Source organism: Pseudopodoces humilis, chromosome 13, assembly GCF_049639895.1.
Source record: "Pseudopodoces humilis isolate 2021_Gansu_Grassland_sample_001 chromosome 13, ASM4963989v1, whole genome shotgun sequence".
In the NCBI taxonomy this organism is placed as follows: domain Eukaryota; kingdom Metazoa; phylum Chordata; class Aves; order Passeriformes; family Paridae; genus Pseudopodoces; species Pseudopodoces humilis.
Window position 1 is genome coordinate 10,002,002 of NC_142212.1, and position 12,477 is coordinate 10,014,478.

Below are 12,477 nucleotides of genomic sequence, written 5' to 3' on the forward strand. Positions count from 1 at the left end.
ACAAGAGAAAGAAAGCCTTCAGGTAATTTCTTGTAGCATTTATGGGGCTGAGGAGGAGGCCAGGTCACATGAATTCATCAACACTGTTTTTTTCCATGGGAAGGGACCTTCTGTCAAACTATCCACCCATCCCTCCTGAATCCCCCCTGCAAAACCTCTTTTATATTGCATTCAATTAAAAAAACAGGACCAGAAACAACAAAGAAAACAAGAAAACCACAACAAAAAAAAAAACCCCGCACCAAACTAGAAAATAATAAAGCCCACCCATCTCAAAACTGTGTTGCTTTAGCACAGCACTGTGACATAGATCCAGATTAGGCCAAAGCCAGTTGCTAAGTAGCCAATGCAACACAGTGGTTTTTCTCAAAAAGCTGATGAAAGTCACCATGTTTGGCAGAACACATCAGGGTAGATCCACCTGTCAACAGGAGAGGAACCGCACCCCACCAGGCTCTTGGTGTCCTGAAAGTCAAAGCTGAACGTTTTCCATGAGCACAGTCACAAGGAAACAATTTCTTCTAAACACAGGCGGCTTCTTGCCCTGTTTGAAGGACTTTGGAGAGCAAGGAAGGTACAGCTGAACAGTGTAGGGGATGAAAAAAAAAAAAAGGGAAAACCTGGAGATGGAGGATTCTGCATCAACAAGCTGGTTGGGCACTGGGATGGTCCATGAGGAGTCAAAAGGACTGTGAGCTGTTCAGTCTCTGCTTCCCAGGGCCATTAGCAGGAGAAGGGGATGTTTACCAAGTCTCAGTGTCTTAACCACAGTCTCATCTTTGCAGTTGCCTCCTACAAGCAGTTTTCCAGACCCTCAGCAAGCACATTCTTCTTTGAAAGGGAGATACCACGTGTAATATCCTAATATGATGAGCTGAGATGATTATCTTTGTCTCCCTGCCAAAAATTACCCCTCACTTCAGAGCAGCCATAATCTTGCACAGAGACCAAAATATAACAATGGCCTTAATCAAATCCTAGAAACATCCACGACTTCCAAGGATCCCTAAGTGAGTTCTATGACAGCTTGAATTTTTTTGGTCCAACTCCAACACAAAGTGGAGTGGCAGTACAACTGTCCCTCCCTGGACCACCTGTACTACTGTGGGCTGGGTCTGAATGGTGTCAGCCACTAATAGTCCCAAATTTCCCCCCACAGCTTTCTCTTGCTGCACGTAGTATGGATAGGAACCATGGATTCAAGCTGTGGGAGATGGTGGGGACTGGAAGTAGGAAAGTGATGGGGAAAGACTTGTAAGCAGCAGGGTGCCTCACTGCCACCTCCATTTCCAGTGCTTTACATTCTGGCACGTTCAAGATGACAACAGGGGAACCTGGTTTCAAACCCTTTGGCAAGTGAATGCATCCAGTGGGAAAGCCCCACCATGTACTGTTCTGCCCCCCTGAGAATCTCATCTCACGGGGAAGAAGACAAACTCCACCCCAAAACCTTTCTATCCATACTGTCCTACAGTGCCTGCCTGTGCCTACACCTACACATGTCCTTGGGTGGCCTGTTGGGTCACCTCCTACCTATGGTCCCCTCAGGGCAGGCACAGGCAGAAGCAAAAGGACCTCAACTTAATGCCTTCAAGGTGGAATTTAAACAGACTCCACTGCCTGTGAGGAGAGGAGGAGACTGTTTTCAGCCAACCTATAAATAACCATAATTTCTATAAACATCTGCCAGGGTTGGGAGAAACCGGAGGCTGTGCCAGAGACCAGCCCATAGTCAAAGCATTCTGGCAAATATTGCGATAGTGGGGTCTGTGTGGGCCGTCTCCACATACAGTATACAAATATTTACTGTAGATTTGCCTGCTGCAGTAACTACTCTTTCCTAGCAACTTTCTGCACCAGCTCTTGAGCATTTTTATCCCCTCACAATCTGACTGAGCAAGTTGTTGACTACTTTTTTTTGCCTACCACCTAATACCATAATTTGCTGCCTTTTCTGTCATGCTTTGCAGCCAGAGATGACCCCTCAGCTTTGCAGTCACCTCTGTCAGTTGTCTGTAGGTGTAGGTCATGGTCACCACCCCAGGAAAGGGAATGAGAACATTTGAGCACTCAGAGAAAATAACGGCTTGGAGAACATCAGCTTTCAAATAACACAGTTTTCTGAAGAAAACTCTGTAAGAAGAGATGTAACATTGGAATGACAGAAGGGCACAGCAGAGGAGAAAAATGCAGGCAGGTGCCCCTGTGGGAATGGTCTTTGTCCAGCACTGGTTGTTTCCCTGCAGGAGCTCCTTTCAAAGAGCTCTGGCTTGAATATTTTATAGTGGTGTAAGAGAGAAACATGCAGCAAACAGCATGTCAGGTTGTGTGAGCAGTGCTGGTAAGCCACAGTACCTCGACCTTGACTGTGATGGCCGGATGTCCTGAGAGAGCAGGGAACGACTGTGCAGGCCAAGGGAAGTCCTGGCTCACTGCCAGGCTGATCTGCTTGTTCCCATATGCATGAAATATTGCTAATCTTAAATCACCTCTTTCTCCCTGCCAGATGGAGTCTTACACATCCGATCCCTTGGTCTACCACGGTGGCATGAAGGTCTCCTTCGTCATCCAACTGATGAATGCCATTGCCAGAATTGAGCGAGCCCTGCCCAAGCTGACTTTGCCCATCCTGGTGCTACACGGCTCTTCTGACAAGCTCTGCGATATCAGGGGCTCTTATTTACTGATGGACACAGTGCAGAGCCAGGACAAAACGCTCAAGGTCATCTTGCTTTCTTGATTGTTAAGAGATAATGCTGTCAGTGTTGGCCTGAGCACAACTGTGAGGGGCAGGGAGCCTGCTGACCTCCAGAGAGCTGGAGGCAAAGAGAGCTGATGGACTGGTGAGGCTGGGCAGGTGACAGCCCCTTTCACCAGGAGGTAGCCCAAGTCCAGCCCTCCCCTGGGCTCAGTGTGGTGCTCTTTCACCAGCTACAGCCAGGCTGGGGGCAGGCATGGTGGGCGACCTCCAGGCCTGCCCCAGAGCTGGCTGTGTGCCTAGAGGGTGTCTTGGACATGAAGCAGCTTGGTGTAGAAGTAGAGCAAGGCTCATAAGCAGGTAAAGTCTTGACCCAAAAAGCTCTTCTGAACAATGCAAACTGTGTGAGCACCAGCCTTACCTCATGTCCCAGCATGTAAAGGTGCAGGAAGGTCTTTCCAAAATGCTGAACAACAAAAGCCGCTTCACATCTGCTCATTTCAAGAGAACCACAGCTGATTAACCAATTGTTAGCACATGAATAAACCTGAAAGAGAGACTGGGAAACCAAGGGAAAGCTTTTGTCATTGGAAAAATAACTGGATAGTCTGAGCATAAAAGGAGTAAAATTGCACAAGGCATGATGGGAACATCTCCCATTGTCCTTTACACTCCAAGGGCATGATAAGTATTTCCTCCTCCTTAGTGGGATAAGAAACAAGAAATGTATGGGGCTGGGACATGCATTATGTTCCTAAAGAGCAGCAGGGTGTTCTGGTACCCACAGATATCAGGCAGCAATGCCAACACCTTCCTGCTTGTTGAGGGCCAGCACCACCAGTGGCATCTCCTTGATTTCATAACCTGCTACATCTCAGAGAAAAACTGACAAGTTGTGGGCAGGATGTGTTGGACCTGTGGGTGTTGACGAGAGGGGACTGAAGGCTGTTTTGTTCATGCAGATTTATTTTTTCTGTGCTAATCTCTACTTCTCCCTGGTTGCAGGTGTATGAGGAAGCCTATCATGCCCTCCACAAAGAGCTGCCTGAGGTCTCTACCTCTGTCTTCACAGAAATACTGACATGGATTGGCCAGAAGGTCTCAGCAGCTGGGGAAACCAGCCATACTTAAAAGCAATTTCATTTGCAGCTCTTACTGGGGTTTTCTGGGAATAGATGTTTTTCTTACTAGAAATCTCTTGGGGAAAGATCTAACATGGAGGGATTACTGGAATATTTAATCACATACAGCATAAGGGAGGGTGGGGGGAGAAGCACAGGGTAGGGTATTATTTGCTGATGTAAATGGCCACTGCCCTAATCTGGAGAAGAACTGATAGCTGTGGGATGCCCCTCACCCACCAAACTTCCTCTACAGCTTCCCCTTCTCTACTTTTGCTGTGGTGACTGGGGCGTGTTTATACTGCAATAATTATTGGTATGTAAAAGAAATCAGTATCTTCCACTTCATGGTTTTGATGCCAGGTGCATCCCTTGTCCCCACCAACCAGTACCTTAAAAACCCTGGTCCTTGAGAGGAGAGCACTAACGAAGGTGCTGCGCGATGAGGAGAGGCTAAAGATGGAGTTGGCAGCTCCCTGAAGGTGAAGAGCTGATTTTCAAGATCAGACCCCTTTGGATACTACCTTTTTAAGTAGACCAGGCCAGGGGAGAGCATAGAGAGGCCTCCCCCGCCACCCTGCACATCCTCTGTGAGTTTGCACTCAAAAAGCATGTTGAACAGTGCTTTGATTTTCATCATCCAAGCAGGATCCCAGAGGGGAAAGCAGGAATGTGGAATCAAACCCACTTAGCACATTCAATTCCCATGCTTTTCCCCATGTCAAACCCCATCTCCTCTGCAAGATGAACTATTCTGTAAATATTCCTAGGGATAGGGTTTTTTCCTTCCTTTTTTTTTTTTTTTTAATTAATCACTTGTGCTACTGAAAATGAAAAAGCAAAGTCAAAGTTATAAGAGAATATAGTAATATATTATATGATCTATATAGAGGTGGCTGGAAGCTGGGAAAGAAATGGGAGGAGAATAAGGAAGGAGTTAATAATTCCTTTTCTTGGCAAGGAACAATGTTGTCCTACCAGGATCCGGTCCTCTCACCATAACTTTACAGTCATAATCTGTTGTTTTTCTTCATCAGTTGGAAAGTGTCCTGAAAATAATGCTAGAGAGAAGTGCAGAGCATCTGGTGGGTGGGGAGTAGCAGTGGGTGTCCTCATGGTCCACTGGTTTAGCAGAAGACCCACAGCACGAGCAGAGATCCTGTCCAAGTTCATCCCAGTCTCCTCCTAATCAGCACTGGGGAAGGTCACTGAGGGACTGAGCTCAGCCCTTTGGGACGTGTGGACAGCTGAAGGCAGAGTGTAGAGTGTGATCATCCATCCAACCTCTACCTGCTGTACTGGGGCATCCACGGACCCTGCTGTACAAGCTGCTGTGGAGGAGCCTGGGGACAGGGCCTGTGGTGCAGGTAAGCCAAATTCTAGAGCTGCCTGAGTCTCTGCTAGTAGGAGGGTGAGAGGAAAGAGTGTAGACCCTGGATGAGAGCAGAGACATTGTATTGACACAGTAAAAGCTGCAGTGATGTCAGCGCGGCTGTGCAGGCCGATTTATTCAGCATGAATACACTTTTGGGCACTATCCAAAGGGAAGGGGTTTAACCAGCACCTCTCCCTCTGGTTTTGCAAGAAGAGAATGCAAATGTTGCACTATGAGAGAGTGGGGTATCTCCCCCAGTGACAAACCAGCCCTCACTGCCTTCCCCGGCAGCAGCAAGAAACACCACTGTGTCTTGAGCTGCTGTCCCCAGGGCTGGATCCCTCCTTTGACAGTCAGGGGGTCACCCACCTCTTCTCCCTTTTGGAAGCAGTTCCAGCAAGGTTCATGAAAGGGACCTCTGTGCAATAACAGTCAGAATCAGTCCCATTCAGTCCTAGCAGCATGGATGGATGAGAGATATGTGGATGCAGGTTGTGTCCTTGTAGTTGCCCTAAGGGGCCCAAGTCAGGGAAGCTCTTTTATACAGGTTGATTCAGGCACTTTGGCATTTGTATTTTCTTGCCTCTAAAGAGAGGAATGAGCTGTAGTTCTCCCAGCAACGCCAGCTTTTTATTGAAATATTATTGCAGTGCAATCGGCTGTTCTCAGCAGCCCCTGCTAAACCTCTGGTGACACTCTGGGAAGGAGCAATGAGCAGGTCACCCACTTCCCATCTTCCAGCAGCCTGTCTTGAGGCAATTTCTCTTGCCTGAGCAAGCTCCCTCCTGGCCAGATGCTGCTAGAGAAAGACAGCAAGAAGTGAAACACTACAGCAGTGATAAATCTCACCTCCTTCTTCAGCTGGAAGGGGAAACAAGTGGGTGTGATCCAGAGGTGACAGACGTTGCGGGGGTAGTAGCAAGATGATGACTTAAGGATAGGATTTTTGAAAGCACTTTTCTTGAGGAAGTCAGGAGGAGTAAATCAATGCCCACATTCTTTACATCCCTTCCAAAGTGACAAGCACTTTGCAGGAGGGGAGAGGGAAGTGACCCTTCAGCAGAAAGGTCAGAGCCCGACCGCTCCCTTCAACCTGGCAGAGGAAAGTCTGTTGTCAGTGCCTTTGCTAAAATGTGTCCTTTCACCCAAGAAACATCTGCAGATGAACAGAAATAAAGGGAAACAAATTACATTATCTGGGGAAGACTTGTCCTTCTGTCTATAGCTAAGCTCAGCAGTGGCACATGGCCTGGGGAGGCTGTGTTAGAAATAAAGGTTAACAAACAAAACCTGCAATGAACAACGACAACAAAAAAGCCAAATGACCCCAAAGCCATGGCACAGCAGCAGGTATTGCCACCCTCAGCCACTTTTCTGAAGAGTTACCTTCTGAGGCAATTTACACAGTGAAACCTATCCAAAAGAAGCTGGGCACTGCCCATGCTGACCCCACAGACCCCTGGGCTGGCTGCTGAGCAGAGAGGGGCCACAGCTCCTTGGCAGGTGGGGAAATGAGTGCAGTGGGAAGGAGTCGGGAACAAATCAGCCTGCACCAGGTGAGACACTGAACTGCACATTTCAGCTCTCTCTGCTGTTGCTGATCCCTTTCCCTGCCTGTAAGCTCCTTTATACTGACCCAGTTAGGTTTCACCAAGCCCCAGAGGAATTCTTCCTTGGCTGACCAGATTAGCAATGAGCAGAGCAGCTGCTGAGGGAAATGTAATTACACTCTATTTCCAACTGGCAGGTACCACTTGCAGGGAGCACAGCTAGCCTTATGAATGTTGCTGTGCAGAGCCTCACGAGAGTCTGCTCTGCCTTGGAGAACAGGTGGCACTCGTGACTGAGCAATAGCAACGTGTAACTACTGTATATATCACCACCTGTAGCACTGAGAGGCCATTTCCCACTGCCTAACCCATCATGTTTTCTATTTAGCCTGTCCTTTTTATACCACTCACCTTAGCACACTGCCAGCACAAACCCGTTGGGATCACATTTCCTTTTACAAGTAATTCCTGAGGTTGTCTCTTTTGTTCTGTTGTGTTCCAGTTCAATAAGATACATTATATATATATATATATATATATACATATATAAAAACATATATACATACACATGTATTTTCAGTGGAAAAACCATATACAAGTTTAGGATTCTTAAAGGAATACAATGTATATTGCAACTAATAATAAAGTTATGTTTTCTGAACAGAGCGTGTCTGAGGTGTCATTGGTGACCATTCCAAAGCGCTTCCCACAGCCCAGATTAAACAACAGTGTGGAGCTGGTGGAGGATGTGCAGTAACAGGCAAACTCAGACTGCTTCAACACCTGGTTCCCATGCTTTTAAAAGCCTTATAAAACATGATGTTGGTCCTGAACTAAACACAATTCCAACAGGAAGCATCTGCACCATGGCCAGGAGCAACTGCTAATTAAATCCTACATTTTGTCCTCAGCTGTCACTGCAGATCAGGCTGGGGAGTGGCTTTGATGCTCTCAGCTTCCAGGCAGTGCCCAGATGCCATCAGAGCTCCTGGCCCATCCAGAGCTAGGGTTGGTGCTGTCAGTGTCCCACGCTGCAGAAATGCCCCTCCTGTCCAGAGAGTGGGGCTGGGCCAAAGAGCAGCCACAAGGTCCTCTCCTGCTCTCCTCTCCATGCTTCAAGACAAGTCACTTGTTTGAGGGCTCCCCAGCCACTCACACTCCAAAACACGTGAGGACTGCTGCAGCACAGGACAGGACAGCATGCAGTCATGCCACCCCTCTGGCCAGTCATTAGCACCACCAGACCCAACCTGCAACCTTCATCAACTCATTTCAACTTCCTTATGCCTCAAGTCACTAAATCAAGAGCATAATATTCTCCTTCTGCAGCCCTGTGCAGGCTCTGTGTCTGATCACATCCCAGCCCACCAGGTCAGAAGCTCTGGCCGAGGGCTTTGATGCCCATCAACACAGACAACAGAGCTGGGCTTTTCACCAAGCCAGCAGGCACACCATGCTAGTAAGAAACATCATTAGTAACAACATTTGCTTTAACTCTGGCAAGTCCACAGCTCGCTCTTCTGATATTTTGATGGTTTATTAAGCTCATCACAGTTTTGAGAGTCACTGGAGGGAGCACACCATGGTGCTGAGACAGGGACTGAGCACAGGAGGGAGGGGACAGTCCTTCACAAGGCTGGGGGCAGCACCAGCACAAAGGAGCTCTTTTGGATGTGCACTTCTCCCTGTGTCACCACATGATGGCTGGTGAGCTGTCACAGCCATAGGTGACCTTCCTGTTTTTAGCCTGGCTTCTACTCTGATCCTGTGAGAAAGTGATCAGGAACCCTGAAGCTTTCGCCTTTTTCTCTTCCCTCAGCCTGTCCTCAGTCCCTTGTTATCCAAGGCTGGCCCTGGGGGTAGCTACAAGGAGGGGATCAGCCAATGAATGGTAAAGCAGGAGCCAGAGCAGTGTCAGGGTGAGGGGAAGAGCTCCTTAGCTTCCAGTCCCCCTGGCAAGGACAGACAGCCTGCATCACCATTGGGACGTAAGAGGTGTCACAGTGCAACAGGGACCATGCCTCTGTCAGACTTCTGGCACCACACAGCCCAGCACACAGCCCAGGCTCAGGCACCGAGAGCAGCAAAGGCTGCAGCTCCAGTGAGCGGTGAAGAATTTTAATTCAGATCTGCTCAGTGTGTAACCCACAGTGCTTCACTTCCATTTGCTGCTGGTTAGGCATCAGAGGAGGGAGAAGTGGGGCTGCAAGCCACTGCTGCAGAGCTGCTGCTGGGGGTGAGCAGGGTCTCACACCTCTCCACCTGCCACTGTCCTGCCCAGCTTCCAGCAGAATTTCATCACAGGAAAAGGGAGATGGAGCTGAAGGGTTGTGCAGGTGCCACCACAGCACCAGAGACACCGGTGCCACACACATGCCTGACTGCCTGCCAACAGCATTCCTGCTCACCCAGCCTCTCAGAAGTGGGGGGTTGATCAGCTATTTCCTCTTCTCTCCACATATAAGCACAAGTCTCCTTTGCCCTCCTTCTCCCTCTGATGAGGAAGCTGCTGATGTGGAGCCACCACTCACCTTCCTGCTGCTCTCCAAACAGCTGCCTTATTATGCAAAACTGCCACAACTGTGAGCAAACACTGCAGAACCCACATCTCCCAACAGGCACAAGCCAAACAACCAGCATTCCCATGGCCACCACTCCTCGGAAGGGAGTGACACAGGATTAATTTCCCTTCTGTCTGGAGGAAACTCCAGTGTATGGGAACATTCCAGGAATTCAGATGAAAAACAATTCCTAAGAGACCAATTAAGAGTTTGGAGAGATTGCATGATATGTGCTATCCAAATGGAACTTGGAGAAGAAAGCTACTTGGCCTGGGGGGGAGCTGATGGGAGGGCAAGATGTCAAGCATGGAAAACACTTGTCTTCTAAGAAAACACAGAGACAAGAATGGCAGAGGGAAAGGAATGGCAGCTCAGGGGCAAAGGACAAGTGGTACCTTAGGAAGGTTCATGACCAGAGGCAAGCAAACTTCTGCCAGAGCACAGTAAACCCTGGCATGAGACAGAGCCCCAGGAAAAGCTGAGCTTTCCAGCCCTCCCAAAGTCAGAAGCCTTTGTGTCAGCATCTTGTCTTCATTTACATAAAACAACCATGCAATGGCAAACCAGCAAAGCTCTCTGCAGGCTGACACAGTGAACCCTGGAGCAGATCTTTTTAGCAAATAAACAACTCAGGCTCCCCATACAGAGGAAAACAAAAAAAACAGCTTTTCCCTCTGGCTGGACTGCAGGGTCAGCCTCATGCTGAAATGACAGCAGTGAGCCATCCTCCCTGTGGGCTGCACAGGGCAGCCCTTGTCTTTGTCACATCAAAAGCTTCCAGGGTTCACCCCGTGCACTTAAAGCCAAGTCCTCTCCTCCCATGCTGAGCTTATGTACATCCCCTGCTGGGGCTGGTCTGTGCCAAAACCCAGCCCTGAGGCACTTGTGTGACTGGCGAGTCCTGGATCCCCAGTAAAGTCTAAACTGGCAGAGCAAGAAGTACCGGCCCCTTGTGTGCTTTCAGACTGGGAAGACTGATGTTTAATTGCACACCTGATTGGAAAAGGTCACAAAATCAGTAAATAAGAAATACCATCTCCCCTGCCTCCAGCAAGAGAAGGAGCAGTCACCCCAGGAGCAGCATAGCCAGAAACAGCACCCTGAACAGCTTTGAAGATGCTGTGCCTGACTGGCACCCAGACCAGAGAAGCAGCACAGCAGAAAACAACTCACCTGAAGCATTTTCAGCTTCTCAAGAAGAGACTTTGGAAAAGGGAAGGAGACTGAACTTGCCACCAGCCAACTTCTTCTGAAACTCCTGGATAATTTTTCGTTTTAGATGCATGGAGAAAGGGGATGGAAGGAGCTCTAGAGAGCAGATTGCTGGCTCCTGTTACAGAAGCAAGCTTAATAAAATTAATAGAAATATTGGTAGTTCTGCTATGCTGTGCCAAGAACATGTTAGAATAAATCCTTCTGAGCAGACAGGAGAGCTACAATGTCAACTTAGCCTTGATATGAAAGATCAGCCTTCAGCTCCTAAACCACATCCCAAGGAGCAGTAATTAACACACCAGCTTGCCTTCCCCTCAGAGCAGGTCTCTGCACAGCCTGCCTCATACAGCTCATCACTGTCACAGTCTTGTACAAATCGTACTGGGATGACTCTGGCTCACAAAGAAGTTATGAAAGAATAAAGAGGGAGGCATTTTCCTTACTGGAGTTTCAATGACATCACAGTGCAACACAGACCAGCTTGGTTTCCTGCATGGGGAAGTTACATCAAGTTATTTTGGACCAAATCTACCCTTCCCTGAGCCCATGAACAGAAGCATCTGACCACACCATAGCACTCCTTTCACCTCCTTTTCCTAACCCAACATGCCAAAGCAGCAGCCTTGCCTTCTGCCATAGCTGCTCACTACCGCGAACAGACAAGGCAGACTGCTGTTGTCATGAGTGAGCAATCTCACTTTCTAATCCTGCTCTCTTTCCCCTTGAGCTTGCTCTGCTGGTAACAGGAGGGAGAGGAAAGCTCTCACACTCATTTTCAGAGCTTATTTTGGGAACTGGCAGCCAGTCCATTGGGACCAGAGCTAGTTGTTTGCATGGTACTGATTCTCTTCCAAGGCTTTCTTTAATCTGCTGAAATGCCCTTCAAAGCTTGCCCTGCACTTTTATGCTTACAAAGTTAACCACAATGGGGAAAAGCAAAGGGAATGTGCATGCTCACCCCCTTTTCCCCCCAAGATGCTGATCACATACGAGTTTGAAGTTCACAGCTTGACTTTGGCTTCAGGATCTGCATGTCCATACCTGCAGCCAGATGTGGCTGTTGTTCCCTAATTCACTGCTCCTCTGCAGCCCTTGACTTGGTTATTGCCAATAACCCATCTCCAATTTCCAGACTCAAAACCATTTGCAGCCTAAAAAAGGGTTCTCTGTCCTTTTCCCTCAGCACTTCCTCAAGGCATGCAGCAACCCCAGCAGAGCCAGCACCTTTATGTAAAATAGGCCCCGACTATAATAAATGGTTTGCTGGTGTGGCCTCTCAATTAATTTGTTTTGTCAAATCTGTTTTAGCTTAGAAGGTAAAATAAAAACCTGCATCTCAGCACACCTACCCCCTGTGAGCAGAGAACCAAGCCAAGCCATGGTTTCCCATCAGCAGATCTAGCCAGGATCACTCATCCCTGGAAGCTGAGCACACATTTCGGCTCCCAAACCTGTGATCCTTGAGCCTCAAAAATCTGATTAAGCCTTGAATTCTTCCAAGCCCTCCCTTCAACAGCATTAGTCATTCAGATGTTATTAGTATCTCCCCTCTGAAAATTCCATGTTCCTACACAGAGCAATAAGGACAAGATGAATGCTCATTCCCTGAATGCCAGTCATGCTCTGAAGTCAACAGGGGCTGCACAGACAGCTCAGCTATTGCCTTTAGCCAAAAAGTTGCAGCCACCCAGGCATACAAGAAAGCAGATAAGAAAACAGGTGCCTGTGTCCTCAGAGAGGAAGGACTGACCAGACACTTCAGCAGAGTTTTGGAGAAAACACAGGCTTTGACTCCAGGAGTGCACTGAACAAGTCAGAGTAGTTAAGCACAAAGGCTGAAAAATCTCAATCCTTGCATATAAAAGACAGTCATCAATGGCAGGGGCACAAGATGACAAGAGGAAAGGGAAAGACAACTTACCTGTTAACAACATCACCTCCCTAACAAACAACCATG

General features: G+C 48.2%; 1 protein-coding gene across 4 annotated transcripts in view; it reads left to right on the forward strand.

The window, feature by feature from the left end:
* MGLL (monoglyceride lipase) overlaps positions 1 to 7,405 on the forward strand; it is a 102,035-nt gene extending 94,630 nt beyond the window's left edge. For all 4 annotated transcript variants that reach the window (XM_014251654.2, XM_088061680.1, XM_014251657.2 and 1 more), the window contains 2 exons: positions 2,507 to 2,722; positions 3,704 to 7,405. In XM_014251654.2, coding sequence (XP_014107129.2) covers positions 2,507 to 2,722; positions 3,704 to 3,829 — 342 coding nt within the window. In that variant the 3' untranslated portion in view covers positions 3,830 to 7,405. The remainder of the gene's footprint in view (positions 1 to 2,506; positions 2,723 to 3,703) is intronic.
* The last annotated feature ends 5,072 nt before the right edge of the window (positions 7,406 to 12,477 follow it).